This window comes from Alligator sinensis, unplaced genomic scaffold (assembly GCF_000455745.1).
Source record: "Alligator sinensis unplaced genomic scaffold, ASM45574v1 scaffold505_1, whole genome shotgun sequence".
NCBI lineage: Eukaryota > Metazoa > Chordata > Crocodylia > Alligatoridae > Alligator > Alligator sinensis.
This window is the reverse complement of record NW_005841940.1, coordinates 2761928-2774640: the sequence shown is the minus strand read 5'-3', so window position 1 is coordinate 2774640 and position 12713 is coordinate 2761928. Positions and strand designations below refer to the sequence as shown.

The following is a 12713-nucleotide window of genomic DNA, read 5'->3' as shown; positions in this document are numbered from 1 at the left end:
ACAGAGGTAATATGCCGGTTTGGAGCTCCTAAAATCATAGACTCAGACCGAGGTCCCCATTTCACTGGGGCTGTTGTTAAACAACTGCTGCAAGCCTTAGGCATCAGGCAGCAGTGGCACATTCCTCACCACCCTCAGGCATCTGGACAGGTAGAGTGAATGAATTGGACAATTAAGGAGTCGTTAAGGAAGGTGGTAAATCAAACAGGTACAGCATGGAACCTCTGTATAGCATGGAACCTCTCCAGCCCCCTGACTTCTGAGGAAGTCTGTGTTGGGGAAGTAATAGTACTAACCCAAATCTCCCAGCACAAATAAACATCACCTCTCCTCAAGGATAGCTACCTGTCAATCTTACCCGCCCAAAATCTGGACCCACAAATATTACCCTCAATGCCACCAGCTGCCCTGAGCAATGCCCTCTGTCCAACTGTGGCACCCTAGTATACAGTTTCTCCCTATCCAGTTCTGGAAGGTGGAGAGCTTCTGCTTCTACAAACCACCCTGCTCTAATCACAGAAATCATAGTACATGAGGAAGCACAGAAACACAAAATTGGACCCTTTGTGGTAAAACAAGATATTAGCAAACCTTTATTAACTAACATAACACAGTCTTTATGGAATGTCACTATCAATCTGCAAGCCCACAGTATCATCCAGCTATATCCGCAGTGTGGCAATTATGTTATCCCTCTGAATGCTGGATGGCAGTCATGGACTCAGCAGGTGATACAGGAGCCCTTCAACAGCTCTGGATCCAGTGGCCCACGACACGGATGATCACTAGACACCATGCTGGGAGCAATCGGAACTGACGCTGGTGTCCTAAATACCATCAATAGAGGTGCTCCGGAACAAATTGGCAACAGCCAACAGCTCTGGATCCAGTGGCCCACGACACGGATGATCACTAGACACCATGCTGGGAGCAATCGGAACTGACGCTGGTGTCCTAAATACCATCAATAGAGGTGCTCCGGAACAAATTGGCAACAGCTGGAAATCTGCTTCACCAATTGGACGAACCTACAAGGGACAATTTTGAAACCTCCACTCAGCTAAGTGTTTCTATTGCCTCCCTCATGCAGTGGATAACTCAAGTGGCTTCTCAGGACTCCCAGACCCTAACTGAAGAGGTCATAGCCATAGGGCAAAACGTCTCTCTTGCCCTCATGTGTACCCAGGCCCAGGTATGGTACCTAGACATAATTAAGGGTATCATACTTCAAGGCATGGAAGGCCACATTCCCATAGAACTACAAAACCTGCTAATAAATGAAACCAAGCAGCCTTCACAGTTAACCCCTTATAACCAGCTAATACAATTCAGGTTTGATCCAAATTTGTGGTCTATCAATCTTATAATCATGGGGGTGGTTAGTGGGAAGATAAATCAAGTATCCCCAATCATAACATTGGGAAGCCGGATCAATGATGCATTCACGATCCCACAGACAGGCAAACACTGGGCTCTAAAGCAAGCCAATGGCAATTACAGTCAATAACTGTGAAGATGTTGGCTCTGGTTTCCTCTGTGAGGAACTCATGTTGCAATCCCAAACCCTCTGCTTTGACCCTGACTTTTCAATCTGTCCCTATGTGATGTTCAAAGACCCCAGTGTTCAGTCTTTGCTCATCAGTATTGGTTTTGGATGTGTCTGCCTCCGCACCCTATGTCCCTCTATCACTGTGAATGAGTTTTCTGACCTACAGCACAACCTCTGTCTGTGTAATGTCAGATCCATTACGGGATGTGAGATACAGTATAAAAGAAAAGACATGCTGCATCAGTCCCTCACCCCACAGTACAGCCTCTTCAAACATAAACTCACTCCAGTCTACTTAGGCATGTCCCCCCAAGCCCTCAGACATGCCATCACACACCCAGAAATCCAACAGGCCTTACAAGCATTACAGTCCCAAGCCAATAAAACCTACACTATTATCCAAACTAACAACCACCAAGTTACCCAGGTACTCACCAAAATCAAACAAATCACCCACTACAGCCCTTGGGAGACCCTCCTGGGCTGGTCCCCAACTGCCACTGGTATTCTGAATCTCATGATGCACCCCATTGTAGTGCTGTTTATCCTAATGATAATTTTAACATTCCTAATTATATTCCTGTATTGCAGACTTGTTTCCATGCTACGCACAGTACATGATAAAATAGATGAGGCTAAAATACTAGCCCAAATACTTTAGTGACATCACCCTTGTGTAAGGCTGATGTCAAGGCGGGGAATAATGTAGCAGAAAGCCCCCTTTTCCTCTTGCCCGCATTTGCTCTCCCCTTTTTGGATATGTTTCTCCTTTTCAACCTTTTCTTCCTTCCTCTCTCTTTCACTTTAAGATAAGGAATTGTGTTTTAAAATTTGTATGTGTGCATTTTGTATCTCCCCTTGTAGTTTGGTATTTTTATTTATTTGTGTGCCATGGTATTTGTAGCTTATATTTTATACTCCTCACCTTTCATCTTTCAACTGAATGTATTGAGTTTCATAAGTGAGTTATACATTATAACAATGTTAACAAGGGCAGGAATCAAACTGCCCTTCCCTGTATCAGGCTGGCCCCTGAAAGAGCAAGTGAATCAGTGATTGAATGTATAACGTGATTGAATGTGTAACATGGTAGCAGACAGCAATTAATACCTGGGAAACTGCAGATCAACCAAGGGAAGAACTCAATAGAAGACAATGTAACAACTGGGAAATCTCTAAACCTCACTGATCAAGGGCTAGAAGCCCTGGCCTGAGTTAATCAACACCGGGGACCAACTTTTGGGCTGAATATCTCCGGATCGACCACTCCCAGAGCCCTATTCAAAATTCATCAACGGACTCTCAAACCTGCACGTACATGCGGACGACTCCTGGGGCTGACAGATGCCATCCAGTAGCCACCGAGGGGGGGGGGAAGTCCCACGAGAGTCAATGACCCCTGGATTGGGCAAACCTGAAAACTGGGGAGTCACCAAAGTCTGCCAAGGACAGATAAAAAGCAGTGAAAAGTGACCTTCAGTGGCGCCCTCTTGATCTCCAACTCGACCAGACCTGTCCAGCCAGAAGGACCAGCCGGCAACCCCCTTCTGGAGGATAACACCACGCTGAAAGAAGCCTCGACTGGCCATCGACAGCAGACTCCAGCGCTTGTAGGATAGGTATACCTGACTCTGTAGCTTGCTACCGTGTGTGCATGTGTGTGTGTGGGGGGGGGGATGACCAGCCCCAAGGTTTATGATTTAACTCATTACAGTGTTTCAATCTGCCTAATAAACCAGAATTTTAAGGATCCCGAGTTGGACATTTGTAGCCAACAAGCATATGCAACTTCTGTTAATTTAAGTTGGAGTTGTGGGTATTTAGTATTTCTGGAACTCAGAAACACAAAGAAGAGTCTGTTTCTGACATCTGTAAAATTGGATGCGTATCTACCTTCCTTGCGAGGGTCTGAGGCTTATTAAAACTTACAAAATAACCTGAAGACAAAAATGTTTCATTTTTTTTAAACTGTCTCTCTAATTTGGATGCAAGTGACAGGCTTTGTTTGGAGGAAGAATTCATGAATGAACAAGAACATTTCAGAATGCAGTAATTTCAGAATGAGAATGAAATTAAAGTAAAAAATGTGCCTTTTTACTTGTGAAAGCACTCATCAGTTATGTCTGAATTAATTCAGTTTATAGTTCATCACTCCCACTGCTTCCTGCTATGGTTAATTCTGGAGGTACCTTTTACTATTAATATGGTCTATAATGTAAAAGACTGTATTTAGCCTGCCTTGCACGTGTCATTTTTTGAATGTCAGTTGATGGGAAGTATTTGTCTCATAGCAATAAAGTTTTTAAAAAGTATACAAAAGGCTTTAAGATTCTTTTGTCTATACTTGCCTCATACCTCAAGCAATTAATAGAATGAAGAATTGTGGGTTTAATTTAAGTAGAAAATGGCTAATAGCTTGCATATATTAATAGCAGTTTTTAAACTTTGAATCAATGTTAAAATGGCCTGAGAATTAACTTTTACTCCCTTCAAAATGGAAGAGTGTTTATCATAGAAATTTAACTTCTTTTTGTAGCAGGCATCTATTTGACCTCTACATATCCACAGTACTAACATCCTTTTGCAAGAGGCAATAGTGTTCTCATTGACCCACTTACATTAACTATAGAACAAATTTTAAAAAAAGTCTAACTGTTATGTAAATGATTTAGCTCTATCAGGTTTAACAACAGTGAAGGTTGAGAAGAATGCTTACTAGCTGTTGATACTCTTTGGCAGTGGGTTGATCAGACTAGCTGAGAAGCAGGCTATGTTGAGCCTCAGGGCAACTTTTCTATTGAATTTTCTCTTGTTCTACAGAGTGGGTTTCAGGGAAGTGCATAATGGTCTTGTGTTAATGACACAGGTTCTCTTCTCAAAGTAGGTCTCCTTCCATAATTTTTTAGTAACTTACGGTACCATTAAAGGCTACACAAGTGTTTTTCAACATGAGAGGTGCATAACCCTGGGAGGACTTGAAAACTTCCTATGGGGTACGTAGCAGGAAGGAATTAGAAAGTTTAAGGAGAAAGAAAGGGGAAACATGACAAAAAACAACTCAACGATACTTCTTAGGTTGTTGATTGTGCTGTAATGACAAAGTGTTATTCTTTATTATTGATAATACTGCAGCAGTACAAGAAACTTAAAATGGTGTATGCAGCCCTAAAAATGTTTGAGAACCATTAAACTATAGTAATGCTTATTTGTAAAGAGGTAAAGTTGAAGTTGCACGGGCAATTTTTCTTTATCATATCCTTACATTTGAATGATTCATGCTACAGACTTATTGCTTATTTAATGCAATATTCATATATAAAATAAACTGTCATGAAGTGTCATTTAGTATTAGTTTAAAATATACATATTAAGCTCCAACTGTATATCTGTACGACACTTAAAATATTCCCAATGCACTTATTTCTAGAATTTAGATCCCCTAAAAGTAAACATGAAATGAGGAAGAACTTCTTACCAGCTTATTTGTCTCTTATTTTTAGATCTTTACTGCACAATTTTTAAAATATTATTTTTAGAGTTAAATAACATGGTTATAAGGTAAAGTGCCTTGTTTACAAATAATCCAAATAAATCTGTAAATTATAATGATATGTATATTCTTTTAATGATGAATACATTCTGTATATGTACACATAGTAAGGCATCTAATCCTCTTTGATTTTCAGACCGATTTGTGACTGGCCCTGTCACCTGATTGTGTTGGGAGGCAGCGCCAAATCTCTCTGAACATGGTAAATTCACAGTGCATCACAATATCTTATGAGAAACTTGAGTGGGATGGCTCTCTGGGAGCAGAGATCTCTCTGCTACTGTTGCTTGAACTCTTTGATGCGCATGATGCAAGAAACCTAATTGTTTTTCTATAGTCCCTTAACTCAAAGTTAAGTTGCCCTCTCTTGAGTGGAAATTGGCACAGTTAGAGCATTACTTTGGCAATTACAGTTCTGTTGTTGGAGTGAATAGCTATTTTAGGAATTTGCGTATAATGGATATATCCATTCTACTGACTCTATCGTTGTGAGAGATGGTGGAATCTTTCACCTCTGGCTATCACTGCTGATTTTAAAGGAGCCTGCTTTGACTTGTAATTTTCTACAAGTGGTGATGTATAAAATTGCCATGATATATTGTAATAGTAATAATAATTTCTTAATGTAAATGCTAAGAAATGGGTTGCTTGTGAGACTTGCAGCTAAAAGGGTGAAATAAGAAAAATCTTGGAGGCAGGAGTGAGATGAAGGACTGGGACAGATGTGTTGTTTATTATTGTTTTGATTCTCATTTGTAGATCCGAATTGCAGCATTGAATGCTAGTTCCACAGTTGAGGATGACCATGAAGGAACTTTTAAAAGTCACAAAACTCAGACAAAGGAGGCTCAAGTAAGTAAAACCACAACTTTAAAAATGTGGAAATTGCCAGCAATTCTCTTGATATCTTGTAACCCCAGGCTGTTGTGGTCTGTTTCTACCTCGTGTTGTTCCAGAAAAAAAGGCAGAATTAGTATTGTAATTTCTGAATCGCTGCCCTTAAGTTAAAACTCTGCTGAAAAGGGGTGCAGTGAGCCAATATGGCTAGCATTTATGGTGTTTCTTAGGAAAGTACAAGAGTTTAGAAACTGAGCTTCTTGTCTACCTCTGAGAGAGAAATATTAGACAGATAGTGGAAAAAGAATCTAAGTGGCTCAGTATTGTTCAGTCATGTTGGTTGGGAACGTAGACAGGTTTAGGTTACATTCAGAACTCCCTTGTCAAATTCCTGTTGACTTTCACATGTTGCGTAAAAGATTCTCTTTGTATTGCATAGCTTCTCTTCAGTTGTTCTAGAGTTCTTTCTTTTTTTCTGAAGACAATTACTTTAACTAGGAGGTTAGTGGAGAAATAAAATCATTAAAGCTAATTCATTAAATAAATCTTCTCCTATGTAAAAGTGTAAAAAAAACCCTACAATAAGCATAAGCGATGTTAATTTTTAACAACAAAAATATGACAAAATGGGATTTGTGCTGTTTTGTCTCATAGGAAGCGGAAGCTTTTGCTTTGTATCACAAAGCCTTGGATCTTCAGAAACATGACCGATTTGAAGAGTCTGCTAAGGCTTATCATGAGCTGCTGGAAATTCGTCTTCTGCGAGAGGTCAGTGAACTATCTGGAGTCAAAGTAAAAAGGAGTCGCACATTTATCACACTTTATCACTCTAGTGCATCTTGGTTTACTCAAAAATATCATTGGTTGTCACGTCAGGTGGTTTGCAGCAGTTCCACGTGTCTTCGGTATATTGTTTCTGTTTATCATTTTCAGGCTGTTCTCTCTGGTGATGAGAAGGAGGGATTAAAACACCCAGGCTTAATGTTAAAATATTCCACATATAAAAACCTAGCCCAGCTGGCAGCCCAACGAGATGACCTAGAAACAGCCATGGAGTTTTACTTGGAGGTACAGTAAAGTTGGAGTAGAATAAATGTCTGTTTACTACCCATTGCTCAGCTTTTATAATTGTTATGCATATTTTGTGCATTTTCTTCTTTTTTATGGTTGTAGTTCTGATATGCATATTTTCTGTATCTTTATGTATTATATATGGTATGATTTGCTCACCACTTCAACCCTAGAGATCAATAAATTTCTAGGGTTCCCCACTGTTATAAATCTAGCATCAGCAAAAATAATGCAGGGAAATATGCATGAATATGTACATACTTTGTATACATGCAGTAATGCTAAATATTACTATGCCTATACAGTGTGATATTTGCTGTATTTTCTAGGCTGTAATGCTGGACTCCACAGATGTCAATCTGTGGTATAAAATAGGTCGTGTGGCAATAAAACTAGTCCGTCTGCCACTGGCACGTCATGCTTTTGAAGAAGGACTTCGGTGTAATCCTGATCACTGGCCTTGTTTAGATAATCTCATCACCGTCCTGTACACACTCAGTGACTACACAAGTAAGTAAAGCTAATTTTTTTAATACTTTTATCCTGAAAACATGCACATAAGTGTCAGTAAAATTAGAACAAAACAAAAAAGACAAAATAAAAGGAAAGTGTATCATAAACATCAAATGTATTGAAATTATACAGTGGTGTTATATGTAAGTTTATTTCATGATAAAGTATATCAATTTGTAGCTGTTTTTAATTGCAATAAAACAAAACTATCATCTGTGTAGTACTAGTTTTTATTGAGAAACATCACTGGGTTCAGTACTGTAAAATGGTTCATCTTATTTTGTCCTTAAAAAGATTATACTTTAAAAGTAATGGAAAGAAAACTAGTTAAAAGCTTATAATAAATGAAGTGCACAAGGGAGAAGAAGGGGAATGAACACTGTCAGACTCCTGTATCCAGCCAAGAGTGTTGAGCTTAAATGAAGAATTTTTGGCGAAAGCTGTGCTTTCTTGGTGAAAAATATTTGAGTTGCATACACAAGGGACAGGATGATAAATGACATGTGCAGCTAAAGCATTTGGTTTTATTATTTCTGAATTTTTAAGGAAAAATTTAGATCTCAAAGAGTATGGTCTGCAGTTTCCATGATGTGCTGTAACATCTCTCTGAAGTCAATAGGCTTTTGTTGATACTGTGAGGTTTTGACTCATGTCTTTACTGTAGTGCAACCCTCTTAAGTATGTTTTTATTCATTCACAAAAAATCACTACACTTTTCAAAACAGGAAAAGGCTGCTTAACCTTAACTTCAGAAGGTTTTGCAAGACCCATGTGATTGTAGGGACACTGGAAGCTGTGGTGGATCCTTGGGAATTTAATAATTTAACTCCCAAATGAGAGAAGCTACAACAAAATTGGGAGCTGGGATTCTTCTGATCCCTTCATCTCACAAGAGTGGCAGCTCTTTTTTCCCCCCTCTTCACCTTACCTCCATTGTAAGAGGTGAGATTTCCTTGGAATCCAGTGTTTAACATAACTATGGTCTAGAGAGTAATTACTTCATTTAAATGGGGCTAGTAGAGTGGAACTTGTTTTATAGTTAAGTGAAATGAAACTTTGCTGAGTAGTTCAGTGAAATGGATCAAATTGAAAGGTTTTATTTTTCTAAATGGAACTGTAGCACAACCAAATATTCCGTTATGGTCTGGATAAAACAGTCTCTTGGAAAAATGTATGCAGGAGGCTCAGAACTGTAATTTTGGATGATTCTGAGGTATCTTGTTGGCAAAGGGAACAAGTGACATGGTGCAGCATCCAATGTGAATGTCTCAAGACCTGTGAAAAAATCCACGTTACTTCCTTTCTCTTTTTGCGGATAGTAAAGCTTTCTTAAGATCTGTATCTTCCTCCAATTCCTACTGCTTGGGCACATCTACATGAGACAGTTACTGTGGAGTAGGCTAATTAGCTTCTCAGTAAACATCTTGGCATCTACACATGCAGGGGTATTAGGGTGGAGTAAATTAATACCCTCTGCATCAGGCTAGCATTTGTAAATATAAGTACTATCCTGATGCGGAGTTTTTTACTCTGCAGCAGTGCATGTGTAGATGCTGACCCAGCTGGCTGGGGCATGAGGGTGCTTCAGTGCAGGGGCTGAGGAATGCTTCATTGTGAAGGCTGTCTGCCAGCTAGCCCCACACTGGAACACCATTGTGCCCCAGCAAAGCCCTCTGCTGCACATTGAGCTGGGCTGGAGCAACCCTGGGCTGGCAGGCTGTCCCCCTGGGTTTCCTGCCAGTCAGAGCTGCTCCAACCCTGCTCAATGTACCGTGGCCCCAGGCACCTGTAAAAGTGGCACCTGGGAGCAATAAACTCCAGTGTGATAAGCACCAGAGTTTATTGCATTGCTTTAATACGCATGTGTAGACACGCTCCTTAATAGGAAGAGATAGCAAGGAACAGGGTTGTGCAGAAGTTCTTGCTGGTGAAGTCCGTTAATTTTTGCTGGAATATTCCTTAGGGATAGCATCGTAGATAGCAGTTCTCCTTGGCTGCTTTTCCCTCCAGCAGGTCACATAAACCCAAAAACATCTTGCTTCTGAAGAAAAGTTCTGTGTGGTCTTGAAACTGGGTAGCTGCAACATTAATTCCCTTCTATGGTTTTAAGGCACAAGGGTGGGATTTCTTTCTTTCCCCTCTGCAACACAGCAAGAAATAATATAAATAATACATTAATCTTAAGTTGTGAATGAAATTCTGCTTTGTTAATGATATCGTTAAATTTTGCTTGAACAGAGATTGTGAACCTGGATAAAATCATGGGACAATAAACATTTCAGCAAAGTTTTGCCAGTGAAATTTTGTGTTTCAGTTTATACATATTTCCTGGTGGAAGGATATTTATTTTTGTCTGGAAGGGCATTTAATTCTGTGGGAGAATACCTTTTTCTTTTCTGCCCACATTTAAAAAAATGGTGGTAAAATTTAGAGTGGAAGTATCATCTGGACTTGTAATCTATAATACGTCAGAGCCTCTTGTGTGAAGCTTCACTGTGAACATCCTCTTTTACTCTCATACATGTTTGTTGTCTTTTGTTGTAATTTCAAGCTAGATGGCTCCAAGCCTTGTGAATAGTATGGTTCATAGCCTGGCATGGTTACTTATAACTCCTGTAGTATATAAATGTCTTTGGGCTCTTAAATTCAGGCTTTATCTGATGAAAGAAAAGATATGAGTGAAGGTTAGTGAGTGACACCTAGATAAAATATAAAGTAAGGTATAAGCCCTGATCTCGCAGGTCTTTGACATGAAACACTCCTAATGGAATTAATGGGGTTGCTCATGTGAGTAAGGACTACAGGGTCTGACCCTTAGTGCAGTAATAGAATTTGTAATTGGAGTAATTGATAAATGGTGTAAAAATGTTTTAAAAATTCCTTTGTAGGAGCCTGGTGTTTGAAAATTAAAATGAGTGATGCAAGATTATCACTTAGAAAAGTTGTTGTTTTGTTTTTAAAGCTTAAAGTATATGGGGATATAGGGAGTATGTTCAGATTGTCATAGCAAGTTATTTTAACTATACCTGTTATGTGCTTAATCGTTCGCAGGAACAATTGCAAGCCACTCATCTGTAGAAAGAAATGTTTCATGTCCAGTTGGACATTTTAACTGTCTTGATAGTCATGTAAACAAAGCCCAGAAGTTATGACTTTAGAGTTCACCAAAGTGTAAAATTGGCTACTTATTTTTTATTTCTTTTCTCTCTGTTAGCATGTTTGTATTTTATCTGCAAAGCTTTGGAGAAAGACTGTCGATACAGCAAAGGACTAGTTCTTAAGGAGAAGATCTTTGAGGAGCAACCTTGCCTCAGGAAGGACTCCCTTAGGATGTTTCTCAAGTGGTGAATGTCATCTGTAATCATCCTGTGGTTTATTACATTAGAAGTTTAGGCAAGCTGTGATGTAGTAGAGCCAATGAGATGCAACACTTTAAACTAGTCATTGTGTTTGGATTTTTTTGATTAAAACTTTATTGATCTCCTATACTGTATATTCCATGTATCAAGTTATTAACAAGAGAAAAATTTCAAACTTTGTTTATTGTTCCCAAATTATTTGCCTATCCAGACCTTTTGTTACTGCTAGGAGCCCCATGCTCTGCATATTCTTTTAAAAGGCTTCCTTTTTTATATCAGAAACATTTTTAATTCAGACTTTTCCAGGGATTTATAACCTTAGATTAGACACAACTCCACTTGAAGTTCATAGAAAAGTTACTTATGACTTTAGGAAGAACTGGATATGGTCATTAGGTTTTGTAAGCTTCTGCAGTATCTGAGGTGCAGAAGTTCTGTAAGGCAAGGTTCTTTGGGTAGATGCGGTATCTTTTATTAGGCCAACTAAATAGTTGGAAAAAAGTTCTTTGCAAGCTTTCAGGCACAAGCACCCTTCTTTAGGCACTGAGAGACTCTGCTGTTATTCTGAGTTCTCCAAGGTAGGAAAAAAAGCTAAAAGTGTGACAAGAAATTTGTGAGCATATAAATAGGTGGAAATTTGGAAGACAATGGGTAGAGATAGGAGGGGAGAAGGGGAAGTGGGGTGGGAGGGAATGCATGAAGGAATGCAAATGGTTAAGCTTCAGGCAGGAACCTGATGAATCGGATGTCAGGCAGATTGTAATGTGTCATAAATCCAATATCTGTATTATAGTAAGTCCATGATTTTTTGTATCCAGTAGATCTGTGAAGTGAAGTTCGTAAGCTTGTTTATGAAAGGTGTTTTGTAAGTTCCCTTTGAGGATTAGAACTGAGAGATCGGAGAACGAGTGATTGTCTTGTGAGAAGTGGGCACCCAAAGTAATCGGATATTTTTGTCTTTGAATTTTTGGTGTGTGTTCATTCTGGTACACGTGGTTTGATATCAGAATGAATGCACACTGAAGATCCATCAAAAAACAAAAATATCCAATTATTTGTGGGTGCCTACTTCTCACAAGACAATCACTCGTTCTCCGAGTGGGAGTGACAAAACACCTTTTGTAGACAAGCCTATGAACTTCACTTCATAAATCTACTGGATATAAAAAATCATGTACTTAATACAATACAGACATTGGATTTATGACACATTACAATCTGCCTGACGTCTGATTCGCCAGGTTCCTGCCTGAAGCTTAACCATTTACATTCCTTCACACATTTCCCCTGCCCTCACCTCCTATCTCTACCCGTTGTCTTCCAAACTTCCACCTATTTACATTTTCACAGACTTCTTGTCACACTTTCAGCTTCTTTTCTACCTTGGAGAACTCAGAACAACAGCAGTCTCTCTCAGTCCCTAAAGAAGGGTGTTTGTACTTGAAAGCTTGCAAAGAACTTTTTTCCAGCTATTTAGTTGGTCTAATAAAAGATACCACATCTACCCAAAGAACCTTGCCTGCCTATGTCCTTAGATCAACTTGGCTACAACCAACAACCCTGCAGCATGGAAGTTCTATAAAATTATTTCAGCTTTCAGTTTATTTGTATTAACTGTGAAAATTACTTCTAATTTCAGTTACAATTTTTATATTAACAATTTTTATTTATATTGCAGTAATGTCTAGAAGCTATAACAAAATTTGGGATCATGTTATGAAAGGCATTCTACCATGCCCCCCATCAGAGTTGAAGAAATTACAATTCTAACAGACAAGAAGCAGTCCTATAGAATTCAAGTACTTGCCAAAATCATAAGCACACATGTGGCTGA

The 12713-nt window shown here is 39.1% G+C and overlaps 1 protein-coding gene across 1 annotated transcript in view; it reads left to right on the top strand.

Annotated features, from left to right (window-relative positions):
- The window catches only part of CABIN1 (calcineurin binding protein 1), a 210814-nt gene that overhangs the window by 8187 nt on the left and 189914 nt on the right, over window positions 1-12713 (top strand). Inside the window, exons 2-7 of the mRNA XM_025199243.1 lie at window positions 5236-5301; window positions 5859-5951; window positions 6591-6704; window positions 6870-7004; window positions 7337-7517; window positions 10735-10864. Coding sequence (XP_025055028.1) covers window positions 5299-5301; window positions 5859-5951; window positions 6591-6704; window positions 6870-7004; window positions 7337-7517; window positions 10735-10864 — 656 coding nt within the window. The 5' untranslated portion in view covers window positions 5236-5298. The remainder of the gene's footprint in view (window positions 1-5235; window positions 5302-5858; window positions 5952-6590; window positions 6705-6869; window positions 7005-7336; window positions 7518-10734; window positions 10865-12713) is intronic.